Genomic DNA, 19,255 nt, shown 5'->3' with positions numbered 1-19,255 from the left:
AGAGTCTACCTGCCGATGCAGGGGACATGGGTTCATGCCCTGGTCTGGGAGGATCCCACATGCCACGGAGCGGCTGGGCCTGTGAGCCATGGCTGCTGAGCCTGCGCGTCCAGAGCCTGTGCTCCACAACGGGAGAGGCCACAGCAGTGAGAGGCCCGTGCCCCGCAAAAAAAAAAAAGAAAGGTGCATACACCATGACCAACTGGGATTTACCCCTGGAATGCAAGAATGTTTCAACTTATGAAAATTAACTAGTATGATAAACCATATTAACATAACAAATGTTACAAATCACATGATCATCTCAATAGATGCAGAAAAAGCATTTAATAAATATTCAACAACCTTTCACATGATAAAAACATTCTACAAACTAGGAATAAAAAGAAATTACTTCACTATAATAAAGATCATATATAAAAAGCCCACAGCTAACATCATACTCAATGGTGAAAAACTGAAGGCTTTTTCTTTAAGAAAAGAAACAAGACAAAAATGCCCACTCTTGGCATTTCTATTCAACATAGTACTGAAGTCCTAGCCCAGCCATCAGAGAAGAAAAAATAATTAAAGACATCTAAACAGGAAAGGAAAAAGTAAAATTATCTTTGTTTACAAATTCCATGACCTTAAATACAGAAAACTCTAAAGATTACACAAAAGAACTGTTAGAACTAAGAAATAAATTCAGCAAAGTTGCAGGACACAAAAGTCAACGTGTAAAGATCAGTTGCATTTCTATAAACTAATGATGAACAATCCAAAAAGGAAATTAAGAAAACAATTCCATTTACAACAGAATCAAACACAATAAAATACTTTAGGAATAAACTTAATAAAGGGAGTGAAAAGCTTATACAATAAAAAGTACGAAACACTGCTGATAGAATTTAAAGACGCAAATAAATGGAAAGACACCCTATGTTCATGGATTGGAAGACTTAATATTATCAAAATGCCCATACTATCCAAAGTCACCTACAGATTCAATGTAATCCTTATCAAAATCCCAATGGTAGTTTTTGCAGAAATTGAAAAATTCACCTTCACAATTCATATGGAACTACAAAGAATCCTGAATGCTCCAAATGATATTGAGAAAGAATAACAAATTTAGAATCCTCACACTTCTCCATTTCTAAACATATTTCAAAGCCATAGTAATCAAAAAAATATGGTAGTGGTATAAAGACATACATGTAGTCCAATGTAACAGAATAGACAGCCCAGAAACAATCCCATCAACTGATCTTCCACAGGGTCCCAAAAGAACACAAAGGAGAAAAGATAATCTCCTCAACAAATACTACTAGGAAAACTGGATGTCCACGTGAAAAAGAATGCAAGTTCATCCTTAACATACACCATACACAAAAGTCAACTCATCACAGATTTAAATGTTTAAGCTTTGAAACTATGAAACTCCTAGAAGAAACCACAGAGGAAAAGCTTCTTGGCATTGACATTGGCATTGATTTCTTGGATACGACATCAAAACAACAGGTAACAAAAACAAAAATAGAGAAACGGGATTACATAAACTAAAAAGCTTCTGCACAACAAAGGAAACAATCAAGAGAGTGAAAAGGCCACCTACAGAATGGGAGAAAATACCTGAAAACCACATATATGATAAGGGAATAATATTCAAAATATATAAGGAATTCCTAAACTCAAGGGCAAAAAACCCAAATAACCTGATTAAAAAATGGTCAAAGGATCTGAATAAACATTTCTCCACAGACAACACACATATGGTCAACAGGGCTATGAAAAAATGCTCATCATCACTAATTGTCAGGAAAATGTAAATCAAAATCACAAGGAAGTATCATCTCATGCCTGTTAGTATGGCCATTATTAAAAAATATTTTTTTAAAACAACCCAGAAAATAACACATGTTGACATGCATTTGGAGAAATTGGAACTCCTGTGCATTGTTGGTGTAAATTTAAAATGATTCAGCCACTGTGGAAAACAATATAGAGGTTCTTCAAAAAATTTAAAGTAGAACTATCATATGACCTAGCAATTCCACTTCTGGGAACTGAAATCAGGATCTCAAAGACATATCTGCACACCATGTTCACTGCAGTATTGTTCACAATAACCAAGAGGTGGAAACAACATAAATGTCCATGGACGAATGAATGGAAAAAGAAAATGAAGTAAACAATGGAATATTGTTCAGTCATAAAAAAGAGGAAAATCCTGTCGTATGCTGTAACATGGATGAACCTTTTACGTTAAGTGAAATCAGCCAGTCACAGAAGGACAAACACTGCTTGTTGCCATTTATGTGAAGTATCTGAGAGAGTCAAACTTATAAAAACAGAGAGTAGAAAGGTGGTTGCTAGGGGCTGGGGAGAGGGGGAAATGGGAGAACTGCTGTTCATAGGGTATTGTTTGTCATGCAAGACGGAAAGTTTCTACAGATCTACTGTACAACATGGTGCTTATAAAGTTTATAATACTGTACTATTCACTTAAAATTTTATTGAGGGAGATCTCACATTATGTTTTTTATCACATTAAAAAGAAAAAAAGTATTTCCAAGCTTTCCTTTGAGGTGGGAGCTAGAGTCCTATTGGGCCCTGGGACGTGGTTCACTTATTCCAGTCAAGACACAACTTTCCCATCTCCACGCACACAGAGCTAGGGAGGCAGAAGCTCCAGGGACTAGCCTTCAAAGGTCAGAATATATAAACTTGATACCAAACTAATTTCCAGACTTGGGGATTAGAAGAAAGGACCCTGACAGGAAATGGTATGGTCAAACACTTACCCAGGTAACTGGAATACATTTGCAGTGTTAAATACCAGGACTTGAAAGAAAATGTGTTTCTAGATTTAGGTAGGATCTAAATGAAGATAAATAACTAAATAAATGAGGGATAAAACTAATCTATAGTATAAATACCCATTGAAACAAGTGGTACCACAATCTGAACCTGAATAGACAATATGAAGTCTAACTTATCAACTTATATTCAACATTTCTAATTGAATATAATTAGAACACAGCTCATCCACTCCCTCTGATCACATACAGTCACATATACATGTATGTAACCTTTTATATTTATAAAATGTAATATATATACATATATATATAAATAATTTCCAAAACAATTTTTGCACCAGAAACAAAAAAAAAAATCTAAAAGAGAATTTAGATATCAATTAAACAGTCTTTTGGGTGTTTGATGTGGCCTCTTTGTACAAAGTGAATATTTTCTAGGTAACCTGTCTAATTATCACTTCATAAACTTTTACAGGCTTCATTTTTTTGTATCTACTTTTACCTTTTGCAAGTAAAGAACTGTTCCCTTTAGTACAGCATAAAAGGTCTTCCATCCTCGCTTTCCTCTTGGAGCTAGAAAGGGAAAAAAAATTGAAAAATTTTATTTGATGGAAATTTGCGTTTTTCGAAGGAGAACCTAAAAGGTCAACATGGTGATTATGCTTCAATGTTCCTGGTTTATTTGCTACCGAGACTAATAATAATGAGAACTAAAATTTTCTTGAGCCTTACTGTGTAACAGGCAGTATTATCTCATTTAATCCTCACAATAACACTGTGAGGTAGGTACTATTACTCTTGTCTTTTTATAAAACTGAAGCACAGAGAAGTACTCTGCTTATGGTCACATAACTAGGAAGAGGAGAAGCAGGACTCTGAGTCCAAGCAGCAAGGCTCTGCGGTCCGTGCTCCAGTAGAGGTGACTAAAAGACTGAAAAAGCAAGAGGCATATTGGAAATACACATTAATCTAAGGGCTCACGAACCAGAGCCTTCATGGCTTCGTCAAAGTTTCCAGGAATCATAAGAAAAAAGTCCCGGAATATAAAAGGACTCCTCTTGGCCTTTCTCCCAAACATCCACCAGCTGGACTGTAACTTTAATTATTATTACTCCTGTGGCAATTTGTGATACCTCTGCTGCAGATCATGCTGCCCTGTAACATAATTTTTTTTTCCTAAATGTCTCTTTCAGTAGACTGTGAATAACCTGAGAACAGATATCCTTCATCTTCAGAATTCACAGAACCTAGCATAGTGCAAGGCAGACATTAGGCACCTTTATAAAAATTCTCCAAACTAAGTTTCTTCCGGAAGTCCTTATATTTCCTTTATTTATATTTTCCTGGAGTATAAAGTAGAATTTCTCTATTGACTTATATAAAACTTTACAGATTGTCCTAAAGTAAAAGCACAGATTAGCAAAACAGTTTACTATTTATTCTTAATCTTGATAAAATTAAAATCTGTAACTGGAAAAGGTTATTACCTGAATACCATTTCTCTAATGTCTACCAAATATGCAGGAAGGGCCATTTATTCTTATTCTGTTATCAACTATTTGGCTGTCTTTAACCTGGATGCCTGATTAAATTAGGAAGTGCATTATTCTTAAGTGAATCTTTTAAATCTCCTTTGACTGAAGAATCGTTAGACTTGGAAAGTAGGTGAATAGCCACCTACAGAACACGGGTGCTCCTGCCAACACCATACTGAGATATCCACCTGGCAAAATAGGACTCAAAACATCCACTCTGTAGGTTTCCAGGGGAAATAAAAAAATTTCATCCCATCTGTTTCCATCACGTAAGGTTTTGAAGTGTGTACTCAAAAATAAATGATCAAAAAATGTATGCCATAATCTTCTTTTTTTAAAAAAATTTATTTATTTTATTTATTTATTTTTGGCTGTGTTGGGTCTTCGTTGCTGCACGTGGGCTTTCTCTAGTTGCGGCGAGCAGGGGCTACTCTTTGTTGCGGCGCGGGGGCTTCTCATTGTGGTGGCTTCTCTTGTTGTGGAGCATGGGCTCTAGGAGTGTGGGCTTCAGTAGCTGTGGCTCGTGGTCTCAGTAGTTGTGGCTTGCAGCTCTAGAGCGCAGGCTCAGTAGTTGTGGCACACAAGCTTAGTTGCTGCGCGGCATGTGGGAACTTCCTGGACCAGGACTCAAAGCCTTGTCCCCTGCGTTGGCAGGTGGATTCTTAACCACTGCGCCACCAGGGAAGTGCCATAACCTTCTTTATAAAGAAAAACAAGTGGCTACTATAAAGAAAGCCATAGATCATCATATATATATATATATATATATATATATATGAAATAAATGTTGACTGCCTTTTTCAATAGATGTCAAATTCTGATCTGGGCCATGTGAGAGCAGGGCACACAGAAGTGGCCCCGGGCTGCAGGAGCTGCTGCAGAGCAGGACAGAGGCAGTGGTGTGGTGGAGGTACCTGCTGGAAGGCAGACCAGCTGGTCTTTAGACCTTGTCTCAAACCTCTCCTCTCACCCACTAACCCTAATTCGGTAACTCCCGACCAGTCTCCCAACCTCTCAGGACTTCAGCTGCTTCATTTTAAAATGTGGATAATTCATATAACTTAAGGCAAAGCACTGGCTAATGCTGGAGAAGAACTTAGAGAAACCCTTCTGTTTTCTATAGGAGGAACACAGGTCCTGGATTTGAAAGGCTTTCCCCAAAGCCCTAAAACTAATTTAGTGGCATCTTGAGATTCCTTCAGTTTAAAGATTTACAAATCTAATTTTCTGCTTTTCAAGTAGAAATCTATTAATCTGTTACCAAGGTTGTTGCCCCAGTATCATAACCCTGCCCCTCCCTCAAATGCAAACCAGTTTATCTAAGTTTCAGGAGGAAGCTGCAAGGAGAAAAAGAAGAACTGGTCAGAACCAACTAAGCCCAAGATGGGGGAAGATTTGACTTCCAGTGACCTTGAGCCAGATTAGCTAATCGACACACCCAATGACACCAGGATAGTTGACAACTGCCATGACAACAACTGGAAAAGCCCATACAAGGACTGAAGAGGAGTGTTGCATCAGGTCCGGATCCAAACCACACCTCTATTCATGAATATTCCTCCCTCTCTTTCCAATTCCCACCCTTTCACCTGGACCCTCCTATGTACATTGTGTCTCTGCCCGAATTGGGTTGAGAAGTTGATTTGGGAACCGAGTTCTGGCTTCTTTCCATTCTTTGGCCATTGAATAAAGGCTGTGCTGTCCCAGGCTCTTCATTGGTTTCATTAGTGGCTGTGTGAATCCGAGCAGAAAAAGAACCTCCTTGACGGAGACAAGGAGTCTCCACCCGGGTTAGGACCCCAGTGTGGGTCTAGTCCACCAATTTGGTAACAAATTTGTGTACATGTTCACAAAAACTTTTAACAGATCTTCATCTTTACCACACTAAGCCTCCTAGAAATGGATCCGAAAGATCTCTCCAACCAAACTCTGATCGCAAGTCACCTGTGGGTGACCAATGCTGAGTCAGGGAGCATTAACCCTGTGTGCCATGCTCTATTTTTCCAGCTCCCACAGAAGTGTAAAAGTTAATCTTGTTTTTGGTCAATTATAACTTAGTTGTTTTACGCACACCACAATGTTAAAAATAAGACACTAGTATTACCTCCATTTTACAGTGGAATTCAGGGAAGAAAGGGACCACTGTGCACTAAACAGGATGGGAAGGCTGTTGAGGCAGCCTCAGCGGCCCTGATTTTAAAGCCACACACACACAGTGTGGCTATGGCTTTTGCACCCTCAGTGAGGCTTGCCATGTGAAACACAAGGGCTGGACCCCACTGAATGAGGAGGATTGTCCCTCATAATGACAACTGTAGAGGGAGTTAAATCTGACATCATAGCACATTCATTATTAAGTACAGAAGGCTGGGGAAAGAGCTATAACTGTAGTTACATAATGAACATGGTGGAAGGAATCAGTGAAGTTACTGACTGGAAACTGGATGTATCCTACTGCAAGGCTCTAACTACAAGGGTGGTAGCAGGTTGGTAGGTAGATGCATTTAAACAAATATCTGGGTGCCTACTGTGAAAAGGTGTTTGCCAAACTTGATCAAAAGATACTGTTTTGTGCACTAGACTACGCTTCCACGGCTATTTTTAACATGCATACCCAGAGTCCAAAGACTGCTTTCCTTCTTCTTGAAAATAAAAGAATCTTGGTGTATTTTAACTCATCAACTGTCTCCAACCTTACATGATAACAGTGTCTATTACTTTTGTCTTGTTTAATACTACTGAAGTAGACATTTTGTATAAATTGCCACTGTCTGCTTAGATTTTCCCTCATGTTTACTATAATATTACCTTTATTTGTTACTTCTGTAACTCAGGTTGTTTTTGGAGGCCATTTTCAACTACTTATTGAAATCTATACTTAGAAGTTCTTTTAGTGAGGGTCTTTTGGTGGCAAATCTTTTTCTGTTTTTCTTCATATGAAAATGTCTTTATTTCATAAAAAATTCTAGGGACTTCCCTGGTGGCACAGTGGTTGAGAATCTGCCTGCCAATGCAGGGGACACAGGTTCGAGCCCTGGTCTGGGAAGATCCCACATGCCACAGAGCAACTGAGCCTATGCGCTACAACTACTGAGCCTGTGCTCTAGAGCCCATGAGCCACAACTACTGAGCCCATGTGTCACAACTACTGAAGCCTGCGCACCTACATCCCATGCTCCACAACAAGAGAAGCCACCGGCATGAGAAGCCCAAGCACCGCAAAGAACAGTAGCCCTCGCTCGCCACAACTAGAGAAAGCCCGTGCGCAGCAACAAAGACCCAATGCACCCCAAAATTAATTAATTAAAAAAAAGTCTAGGTGGACAATTACCTTTTCTCATGAAGACATTACTTCATGTTGTTTACGTACAGGTTTCTTCACGTTTATCCAGCTCTGGGCTTCGCAGGTATCACTTCCAAACACTTGTAGTCATCATATGTTTGAATACTGCCTCTCCATTGTCTCCGCTATTGAAACTTCTGATACTCTAACTTCTCAGTCTACCCCACAGGCGGCTTCACTGCTCCTTCATACTCTGTCTTTTTGTCCTCTGTGCTAAAAGCTGGTAGTTTTATCTCCAGTACTCCTTGGGCACCCAGATCCACAGACGCCCTGAGGGATTAGCAGTCCCAGGGCTAGCTCACTTCCTAGATTTGTACTCATTTCCCTTTCATTGTTACAGGTTCATCCACTCATTTAAAAGGTGTTTAAAAATATTTTAATCACTTTTAGATGTTTCATAATGTACGAGGTTTGGAATTTGTAGGCCATCGTGTTGCCAAAAAAGAGTTTCTCATTTTTTCTTTTCTTTTGAAGAATTCATTCACAAATTTTATCATCTAGAATTCATTTGAAGCAGGATAAGGAGATAGGAGCGGAGGACAGGATGAGAGAAACTAGAACAAGGAAGGAGACTGTTACAATCGCCCACATGAGAGAAAAAGCCCAAAATATGGATAGAGGTGCACAGTAAAGACAAAGAACTGGAAAGAAAGGGGAAGGCAGCAGTGCTAACTGAGCACCTATACTACAGTGCTCTGAGCACTGGGCAAGCATTATAAACGTTCTATTTGATCCAAATGATCCTTTCAGTTAGGCATCACTGCCTCTATTTCACATTGATGTCTCCATTATAACTACATCTGCAGCTCTGAGAGGTGGTGTAAGCTACTGCGGGGGCTACCTACATACGGATTTCAAAGCTACTGTCTAGTGCAACTCGGAGGAGGAAACATGTTCTATGGATACATTAAGGGGAAACTCTCCAGGTGACAATCCTTTGCAATAGTCAGGCGTACTACTCCAGTGAGGTAAGCACAGACGGCAGGGAATGAGAAGATAGGACAGCAGGGGAATGCAAGTCAGGTGTGTTCTCTGATCTCGCTGATGCCTTCAGAAGCACCCCTGCTCATGGCGATGCAGCTCAGAACTGAGCCACGATCCTGTGTCTGCCCCCTAGCTCACCAGCATTTTGCAGAGTAATAAGGCTAATAGCAGTAATAATTGTAGCAGTAGTGATAGCATCAGCTAACATTTATCGAGAACATACTGTTTTAAGCACTGTTCCAAAACTGGATGTGTGTTAACTAAAGCCCACAACTCTGTGAGGAGCCACTTCTATATTCTTCATTTTACAGATGTGGACTCTGAGACTTCACTAACCTGCAGCACTAGGCTCCCCATCGCACTGGCCACTTTTACTCTGGTTTGTATGCAGGGAAAGAGCAGTCAAACTAGACTCATCCACACTGAGTTGGTTGACTCTGAGATATAGGGGTGATATTCAAAGTAAAACAAGAAACAAAAAAGTCAACAGGCCTCTGTGACTTTTTACACCACACACACAACACATTTCTGCAAAAGAGAAATTCGCAGTTGTTCCAAACCTGAGCAGTAGTGAAACTATCATTAAATCTTCAATATTATAAACCAGTTCTTATTAATATTCTGATCTTATCTTTATTATACATTTGAAGAAGTCTTCTTGAAAATATGAAGTACAATGAACAATATTTTGGCTTCAGTTACTACCATTGATCTTTAAAAAATAGTTAAATGCACAACCGAGAATGAAAGCACAGCCTGTCACCCTTCTTTCATAAAGAGGAAGGTATAAAATATTCCTGAGCAATGAAATATTCAGTAAAGAGTAATGATGGATATATGCCAGAAAATAAAGATATTTATTTTTTTAATTCACCAAAAGGTATAAGCCTCATGCAAAGGTTTTTATTTGCATGCTATACTCTCCAACTTTAATTTCTTCTGAACCGAACTGGGAACAGATTGCGTTTAAGATCTTACTATTCCAATTTTTCTATTTTCATCAAAATCTTGGCCTGTTTTTGAACACTCCTCACTGTGGGTTCCCTGATTATCTACTTTTTCCTTTTCTTCAAGTTTAATATCAGAAAGACTTAAGAAGCATAGAAAGACATAGTATGGACAGATGTCTATTTTTTCTTTTAATACACAAACCTTTCTTTCCTGTCTGTTGGCCTGAAAAATATTCTTCCATCGCTCCAGTAAAGTGACAAAAATATCATTTTTTCCCCAAATGGTAGAGAAGGTCAGTAAGCCATATCCACACTAATTAGAAACAATTCTTAAGTTATGGCCTGAAAGCTAACAATGGAGATCCTGCCAGGCTAGGAAACAAGGGAAATGTGAGGATGTAATAAGCTCCATGTAAAATACCTTCAATTTCTCTATGTTAATGGGAGAAAGACATTTAAAATATAATGCCACACCACCGAGGGCATTCCAAAATAAATCTAACACCTTGCTGAACTTGGAAACAAAGATGTGCTCAGCAAAAGCCCTTTCTACACTGTACAATTGGGACATGTCTGTACGAGGTTTGTAAAAGGCACAAGACATTTCTAAAGTTTAATTCCCTAGTGACAGCATCTGAAAACTGGGCAAAATTCTTAAAGTATCTCTACTATAGGATGAAGAGATATGCTACCTTAGTAGGAAGCAAGCTCTTCAATTCTACGTCACTGAGGCAGCTGAAGGTGCACCCCAGGCAGGGGGAGTTTGCTTTCTATGACTGGTATGCAAAGGATTTAGATAAATTCATGGATGACAGCTCTTCCTACAAATCATTATGTGAAGTTAACAGTAATCTTTGTATATTTATCCCTAACTTCCTTTCATAAAATATTCTCAGGCACCACCATAAGAAGTACCATTAAATCTTAGTTGAGTAACTGAGACACTCAGATTACTGCTTGAAGCAATGGAATCCCAGCTGCGCACAACAGAAGTTACCTTTGGGAGAAAACTCACACAATATTAAGTAACTCATAGTGTTAATTATCTCCAGGTTTATAACAGAGTGGTAGAAATAAAACAGTACTATTACTATCTTATATTTCTAAATCATTGACCTTTGAAACATTTAAGGCAATTTACACATTTAAAAAAAAATCACTTAATCTTTATAATCTTTCTCTTTACGACTGGGAGCTGTTACTTGCAGTCAACTCTCTTTTATAAAAGGAAAAACTGGGGCAGCCTTACAGGAACTAGAAGTACAACCTATACAGATTGCTTTTCCCTGAAAAACATTTCCTTCTTTTTATAATAGAAATAGGTTTACATCACTGGTAGAGAACAGAACATGAAACACCAGAGAGAATTGGAAGAATATGCTCCCCAGGATGCCCCTGGCAGGATGATGTTCACTCTGGATGTGATTCTATTCCTTTAAGAAGTCAAGACTCTTACCCTAAATTGATCTTTCTGGAATGGCAGAAAGTACTCTGGACCAAGAACCAGGAAACTTGGATTTTATTCATACCCTGCTGTCTACTATTTCTCTGACTTTCAACAAGTTGCCTAACATCTCTGGTTATAAATCTATAAAATGACACTACAACATACAATAATTACTTTACAGTGTTGTTTCATAAAGGTTATTAGGACACAAACCCTACCACTAAACAGTTCACATTAACAGTGAAACTTAATACAACATGATAAGTTGTATAAACCAAATTACCGGTAGCATGGCACTAACCGAAAGCAACCACAGTGGAGGTTTCAAGCAGGTAAAGAGAGGAGGAAGTCACTAATTCTACCCATGTGTAGGGTTTACAAGTCAGAGAAGGTTCTAAATGAGGATTTCGTTTTCAGCAGATAGAAAAGGGGGGTTTTCTTTGGCCTTCCACCTTCTCTACAGTATATCTGGACTAAGAGACTGAATCAAAACATGGATCTCAATTACAGAAGACTCATAATACTGATCACCACCATCCTTTATCAGGATGGCCTCTGGACAAAAGCCAACATAGTATTTTCCACAGAGAGCACATGATTTGAAATTCTGGTTTCACCTGAGTGACCTTGGGCAAGTCAGCCTCCCCATGCGTCACTTACTGTCTCTGTAAAACAATAATAAAATGCTACCTACACCTCATAGGGTTATTCTGAAAATCAGATGAGTTAATATATGTGAATCTTTTAAAAGTGTATTTTTTATTGTTAGGGATACTGTCTTCTAAAAGAAAATGCATCCAATTTCCATGCTAAAACACAAAGACTTACTTTTTAAACATCATTCATGTATTCAGAAATTTTTCTTTGTTAAAGTCAATATTTTGAGAAGAACCCCCACCCCGGCCCCAGACATTCCTGATGCATTTTTAATAGAAAAGGGGTAACCTTTCACCCTTAATTTAATTGGGGGGAGGATGGAGTACAGCACATTCATTAACATATTTATTGTTTCTGTTTTGTCCCAGGTCCTGTGCTGTCTTGACATTGGATATATCAAACATGAATGCAAACAGTAAAAGCGAACAGTGGGAGGAGGAACAAAAGCTGATGCAGAAATTTTTACCCAAGTAATAAGCCATAAAAATGTACAAACCCAACTTGTAAACAAATACCTTCCTCCACTCAGCTAGGAGATGGTTTCACAGCTAGCCATTGCTAGAAGTACAGGGAGAATGTAAAGGACTTGTGCTGAGGTTGGAGAAGAGGGCAGGACATAATAAGAACATATCATCATGAGCTAAGGTTACGGGAAAAGTGTGCAGGCAGCGAAAAAGACAAAAATAACCCAGAAGATATAGCTATTTTTTCAGGAAAAACAAATACTAGAGTCATATAAACTTTTTTAGCATTTTGACAGAGGAACATCCCACACATTTTCTTGGCTGCTGCTTTCCCAGATACCAGCATGACCTCTGCCCCTTCACTTCAATTAGGTCGCTGCTCAGATGTCACCTCCCCCAGGGCTTCCTCTCCTCCCCTTGCCTTATTTTTCTCTGGATCACTTAACAGTCACCTGAAATACCACCTATTTATTATTGAGCTCCCCCTATACTAGAATGGAATCTGCAAACAAGTACTATTTGTTACTGTGTCCAGAGAACAGATTAAAAACTCGAAAAAGAAGTAAAGCATCAGATGTCCTAAATAGGCATGTAGATGAGGCAACTCAACAAACACTGAAGATAATTTTTTTAAAAAGTGTCTCCATCATTTAGGTGAAATACATTTGAAAACTCAGATTGGTTAAAGAGCAAAGAAGAGGCAGGACAAAATTTTCATACAGATTATTTCAACAAGAGGATGTTGGATATGGAAATAGGATATCAGTAAAGACCCAGGCTCATAAGGAACAAACACAGCTTGACAAATTGCTATGGGTTTTCAATAATTATTAAAGAATGGACATCTGTGGAAAGGGACTTTAAATTCTAGGAAACAAACACCATCCCATAATTCTTTTTTTTAAAAACTGACATATAATGACATGTAACATTATGTTAGTTTCAGGTGTACAACATGATTCAATATTTGTCTATACTGCAAAATGGTGACCACTGTAAGTGTACTTAACATCTATCACCATACATTGCTGCAGTTTTTTTCTTGCGATGAGGACTTTTAAGATCTACCCTCTTAGCAACTTTCAATTATGTAATACAGTGTTATTAACCATAGTCAACATGCTCATAATTCTTATAAACTGAAGGAAGATGCTGGAGAACTTGCTATTTTAATAACCACCTTAAAAAGTTGGACAATAGCAAAATGTTACTGAAGTTCAATAACTTCATTATATGTGAAAGGTATGAACACTGAACTCCAAGAAAATCAAGCATACTATGTTTTTTCATAAGTTTTTGAGCAATTTACAGGATTCATTATCAAACTTACAGAGAGGAACATACTAAAATAAAATGTAAGGGTAAATTATTACAGTCTATCTGAGGAACGCAGGTAACTGCTAAATCAGATAAGCCTGAATCTGGCTCATCAAGTGACACCAAACCAAGTTTCTTCAACTTCACAAGCACCTTATGACCAATAAACTTTAGAGTCTAAGATGCTGCTGAGCATGCATTTCTACAAATAGAATTCAAGTAGGCTACCTTAATTGTAAAATAGCCCAAGCCCCATTGGCACCTTTAACACGCCCCTGGGCAAAAGCTACTACAGGTCAACAAAAATAATTCCTAGTGGCAAGGAAGAGCAGCCTGCAGACAGAGCCTGTTCTCAGGGAAGATGACAGCAGTCTGACTGTTTTACCCCAAACTTAGGAGCTTCAGGAGAGACTGCCAGCTCCCCTTTCTAAAACACGGTTCCCAACCCTTCCTACAAGACCGCTGACACAGATGCCAGAAAACAGCCCACTGCCATGAACTGCATCTGAAGTGATGCCACCATGTGTGTAACTCTTAGCTTTTCCATGTCAGGCCAACCTCTTCCATTTGTTTAGACTGCCAGTGCTTGGAAGAGCTTCACCCCTTCCCACTTTGGGACTTCCCACCTTGTAACCAGGACTGCATTCCTAAGAGGACTGCAACAAGCAGCCTTGATACAAATTACTAAGTGCTGCTAAAACAACATGAAACATTTGTCAACGATCCCCATCCCCAATTTATTTATAGTAAGCACAGTACCACAACAGCCATTAGCAGATTTTTAAAAGGGAGGTTTAATACCCACCACCTTATCATAAGTCATCTTAAAAAAGAGACAACAGGCCCCCAAATGGAGTCACTTGTGTTCAGCCCACCTCACCAGACCGAGGCTTAATAACTAACTTTATTGCAGTAATTGCAGTACAACCTCCTCCAGGAATGGTCTTAACCAACTAGTCTGGAAGTTTCTTGTCAGCAGCAATGAGGAAATCTGCTACACAGGCCCTTTCCATACCCCAGAAGAAGATGAGGTGACCACTCTCCCCTTTTCCCTTCCCTCCTGCCTATAAAAGCCTTGACTTTGTACGGCTCCTCCAAGCTCCTCTCTGCTTGCAAGGTGGGATGCTGCCCAATTGAATGATGGTTTAATAAAGCCAATTATATCTTTTAAATTTATTTTATTGCATTTTTTGTTATTTAACAGTCAATTTTTATTGGTAATCATGCTTAAGTGTTTGTTATACCTTTTTCCATTTGTCTTTATTTTGAAAACATTTTACTATATTTTAGACATCATTATATCTCATTAGGCCTTTAAATATTCTATTGCATTGATCTTATATTTTAAATAACAAATATTTAACATAAAACACTGATTTTCCCTGATAATGTAAGTTATATTCATCCAGTGTCAATGGCAAAAAATTTCAAAGTAAATAAAAAATATGGAAAATAACAGAAAAAACCACACATAGAAAAAGTATGTAAAATCACCAGTCTAACCACCAGAGAGCATTTCAGTATATAAGCTCCTAATCATTTTACTACGCACACATCTGCCACAAAATTGGGATATCATACTTATTTCCTTTAAACATTTCTACTTATATATCATATGTCATTTTAAAAATGACTGCAAGAGTGACACTGTATCGCTCTTGCTGGTCATTCAGCTGTTTCCAAGATGATGATGGCAATAACACTGCTGCTGCTGCTAATATTACCTAAAATAATAACTAAGCTCTTAAATAACAATTAGGTTCTTTCTATGTGCCAGACACTGTGCTAATAAGCACCTTAAGGTGGCAATCTCACCTTTGAGGCTTTTGCATTACCTATTTCCCTCACTGGAATACTCTTATATACGCCATTTGTATCCAAAGATGTTATGGACTTCCTTTTGCAATTCAGCTTTCAGCTGAATGACACCTGCTCAGGTATATCCCCTCCCTCTCCTTATTTCCCATCAAGAGTGAATGGACTGGCACACAGCTGGTGCTCGAAAGAATTTCTACTTTGCAGCCAATTAAGCCGACTGTGCTCTTTTCCCCACGGGGGCCTGGTGTGCAGTGGCTGCAAACAACAGGCTCCTTGGTAGTGTAGTGTATGAGCCTGTTGCCAGTATGGGTTGCCCTAAGGGATGTTGGATTCAGCCCTTTCCAGTGGACATTCGTGACTGGTATGCTGTCCCCAGTTGAGGCTCCAGACAGGTATGTGAGGTGCCTTTGGAAAGCTCCAGGGTGCAATGGCCAGGGTCCACATTGGCCAAGTCATGATGTCCATCTGCACCAAGCTGCAGAACAAGGAGCATGTGACTGAGGCCCTCCTCAGGGCCAAGTTCAAGTTCCCTGGCTGCTAGAAGATCCACATCTCCAAGAAGGGGGGATTTACTAAGTTTAATGAGGATGAATTTGAAAGCATGGTGGCAGAAAAGCGGCCCATCCCAGATGGCTGTGAGGTCCAATACATCCCTAATCGTGGCCCCTGGACACATGGCGGGCCCTGCACTCGCGAGAGCCTTGGCACTGTCCCCTCCCTACTTGCCCACCAATAAATTCTACTTTCTTGTCCAAAAAAGAAAAAAAAAATTCTAAAATGAATCAATGATCTATCTAGTTTCAAAGCTCAAATTCTTAATTCTGTACTATCCAGTGATAAAATTTTGGTACATAAATTTCCATCACCATAATTATTTCCTTTAGGAAACCAGTATTGCATTTTTAATTTCAAATTTACATCAGGTTACTGAAGACTTTGATAAACTGTAATAAACAAACATAGAGAAATGAGATTATTTTCTTCTTTCTCCTAAATTTTAACTATACTGAAAATATAAATAGAATGAGTCAACAGTACAAACAGAATAATTTCTAAAAATCAGATGTAGTGAAAACTGTGCATTCTTCTTTCAGAAAGAAATATTCAGATTCTGAACAGAGTTTTTTTGGTGCTAAAAGATTATAGTTTCTATTCCACATTCCTTGTCAAAAGTATTGCTTCTGAGAATGGTGGGTGACCTCTTTTAACCAACACTAATGAAGGAAAGGGTGGATTTTAAATGAAAGACAGGAGCCATCAAAATGGAACTTAAAAACCTAAAACTTATTTAGTCTAAATGTAGAATTGTGAAGAGGCACTCCTCATCGAACACAGATAAAATGCCACCAGAACTAGACCGCCACCAAACTCCTACTTGAGGACTCAAATGGCCACCCTCATGGCACTGCTCTTTGGACTTGTGTCAAAGGGCTTCATTATACAACCCTGCTGCCACAGAACAGCAAAGTGGCAAGAAGGGGGAACTTAGCCTAGTTTTAAAATAATTGCTTTGCTTTGCCTCCACTTAAAGAGTCTTTCTCTAATAGGAGGAGACACTGTCTTCTGGGGAAAAAATATTCCACTTTTATTATCTCTTAATTACAGTGTCGCTGTTCCCAGTGTTATACAATAACAAAGAATTCTGCCTGCAGTGCCATTATAAACTCTATTTTCAGTAAGTGTGACTCAGAATATCATCTACTCTCTCAAATTTGACATGTGGGACTGAATTTTCAAAACTTTCACTGACAGGCAATGTGTAAACCCCTCTAAAGTGAGTGAAACCCCCTAACCTTCTCAAGACACTACTCAACACTCCTTACATCCAAAGCGTTTAAAATGAGATCTAAAATGTGAAACAAATATGGCTCCCACACCCTTAAAAAGCAATTAACATTTCAATATTTCAGATAGAAACAGATCTCAGGTGGGTAAAATCAATGAAGGATCTATACTGGAAGTGTGATTCAAATATTTCAAAATTACTAAAAGTGGTATGTCCACATAATTAGCTTCTTTGATTCACTTCTTCCCAACTCCTCCAATACCAGTTTCCAAAAGAAACCACTTTTTAACATTTACTGTTTCTCGGGGTAGTTAATTTGCATCATATCCCTAAACAATGTGCTGTGATAATAGATTGTAAAATTCTCTATTGATTTTCTGCTGTGAGAGATGAGGACTAGCAAATGTGACTGCTCCATTCCACCTGCCCAGTACATTTGTATGGCTTTTTATCTGCATCTTATTTGTTGTCCCAGTAGTTTTAAGAGCATGCTAACAACATTATTTCCTGCTTCTTGGGTATTAGGTAGTCCCTTTCCACTTCTCTCTAAGAGCAGCATGATGGCTCTATCCCTGTTTCCCTTGGGCTCTCCCCTCTCCACTTTTACACCCCAAATTCTTTCACCTGTATTCTTACAGGGTCAAGGTGGACAATATTTACATTCCATTGTGTAACCATAATTAAATCTTTTACATTTCTAAATGTGAAAAACAAAAAAAACAAAATTTTATTATTGTGGTGAAGGTTTAAAATGTTACGAGGTGAATACCAATTTTGGGGTTTTTGGTTTTATAATTATTATTTTTCTTGCACAGCCTTCAAGAAAAATACCAACTGCTTCTAAATTTCCCATGCAATCAGGTGTTCTATCGAGTTTTAAAAATTTTATAATGAAACGTTAAGAGATCAGAAGGCTATCAAGAGCAAGAAACATATGTGTACCTAATTTTTTAAAATTGTCAATATAGTTGAATTGCTAGGTACTCCTCACTGACTGCATGTTCTTCCCCTTGCCAGAGGTAACCACTAAGCCACATTTAATGATTCCTATGTGGATGTGTTCCTATTCAAAATAGTGCTGTGTTGCATGCTTTAAGATGTTACCATATATGCACATTCTTCTGCAAGTTGCTTTTTTTCATTAAACATTACCTTTTGTGAGAGTCATTCATGTTAAAAATTGTAACTCTAGTTACTTGCTTTTCACTGTTACATAGTTTTCTACTATATGAATATATGAAACCTTTCCAATCTCTTATTAAGGGCCATTTAGGTTGTTTTATTTTGATCTAACATAATGTTGCTATGAACAATCCCCTCCTTGTAAAATGGCAAGAGTTTCTGTAGATACGTACCTAGGACTGGGTTAACTGAGACACAGGTGTAGGCTCTTCCAACTTTATTGATTATTGCCAACTGTCTTCCAAAGTGGTGATACCACCGACACTCACATGCACGGGGTGGAAGAGTGCTCACTGCTCTAAAATCCTTGCCAGCATTTGGTATTATCACTCTTTCAAATTCTGGCCAATGAGACATATGTGAAATGATATCTCACTGTGTGTTTAATCTGAATATCCTTGATTACTGGAGGCTAAGTATCTCCTCATATATATTTATGGATCACTGCAATTTATTTTTCTGTGAATGGTCTGTTCCAACTGTTGTCCATTTTTCTGTTATGTCGTCTTTCTAATTAATTTAAGATTCCTTTACACACACACACACAATACTAATCCATTATTAGTAATATAATATGCTACAAAGTATCTTCTCCCATACTGTGGATTATCTTCTAACTTTTTAAAAGAGGAGTCTTCACATTAATGTAATCATATACAGCAATATATCCTTTCACTGTTTTTGTTTTTCTAAGTCTTAAGAAAGCCTTCTCTACCCAAAGGTCATTAAGATGTTGCTTCACATTTTGATCTAAACATTTTAGATTTTCTCTCTCAAATGTTTACCTTTAATCTACCTGAAACTGATTTTTCTGGTTGGGCTGAGGTGGGGAACATACAAAGACACGCACATACCACCCACCCCACCCTCATTCCATAAGCACACACACCACACCCACCTCACCCCCTCCACAGACACCACATACCTCCCCCGACCACACATATCACTGCCCACACCCTCAGCACCAT

General features: G+C 38.4%; 1 protein-coding gene and 1 non-coding gene across 3 annotated transcripts in view; one reads left to right on the top strand and one right to left on the bottom strand.

The window, feature by feature from the left end:
* PSD3 (pleckstrin and Sec7 domain containing 3) overlaps nt 1–19,255 on the bottom strand; it is a 584,040-nt gene that overhangs the window by 81,947 nt on the left and 482,838 nt on the right. For both annotated transcript variants that reach the window (XM_032618448.1, XM_032618447.1), the window contains exon 12: nt 3,307–3,377. In XM_032618448.1, the coding sequence (XP_032474339.1) occupies nt 3,307–3,377 (71 nt within the window). The remainder of the gene's footprint in view (nt 1–3,306; nt 3,378–19,255) is intronic.
* On the top strand, nt 15,518–15,656 carry LOC116746913. Its single transcript, XR_004347917.1, has one exon. It is a non-coding gene; the product is annotated as a small nucleolar RNA SNORA70 (small nucleolar RNA).

This window comes from Phocoena sinus, chromosome 21 (genome assembly GCF_008692025.1).
Source record: "Phocoena sinus isolate mPhoSin1 chromosome 21, mPhoSin1.pri, whole genome shotgun sequence".
Lineage (NCBI taxonomy): Eukaryota > Metazoa > Chordata > Mammalia > Artiodactyla > Phocoenidae > Phocoena > Phocoena sinus.
This window is presented reverse-complemented; position numbering and strand designations above follow the sequence as displayed.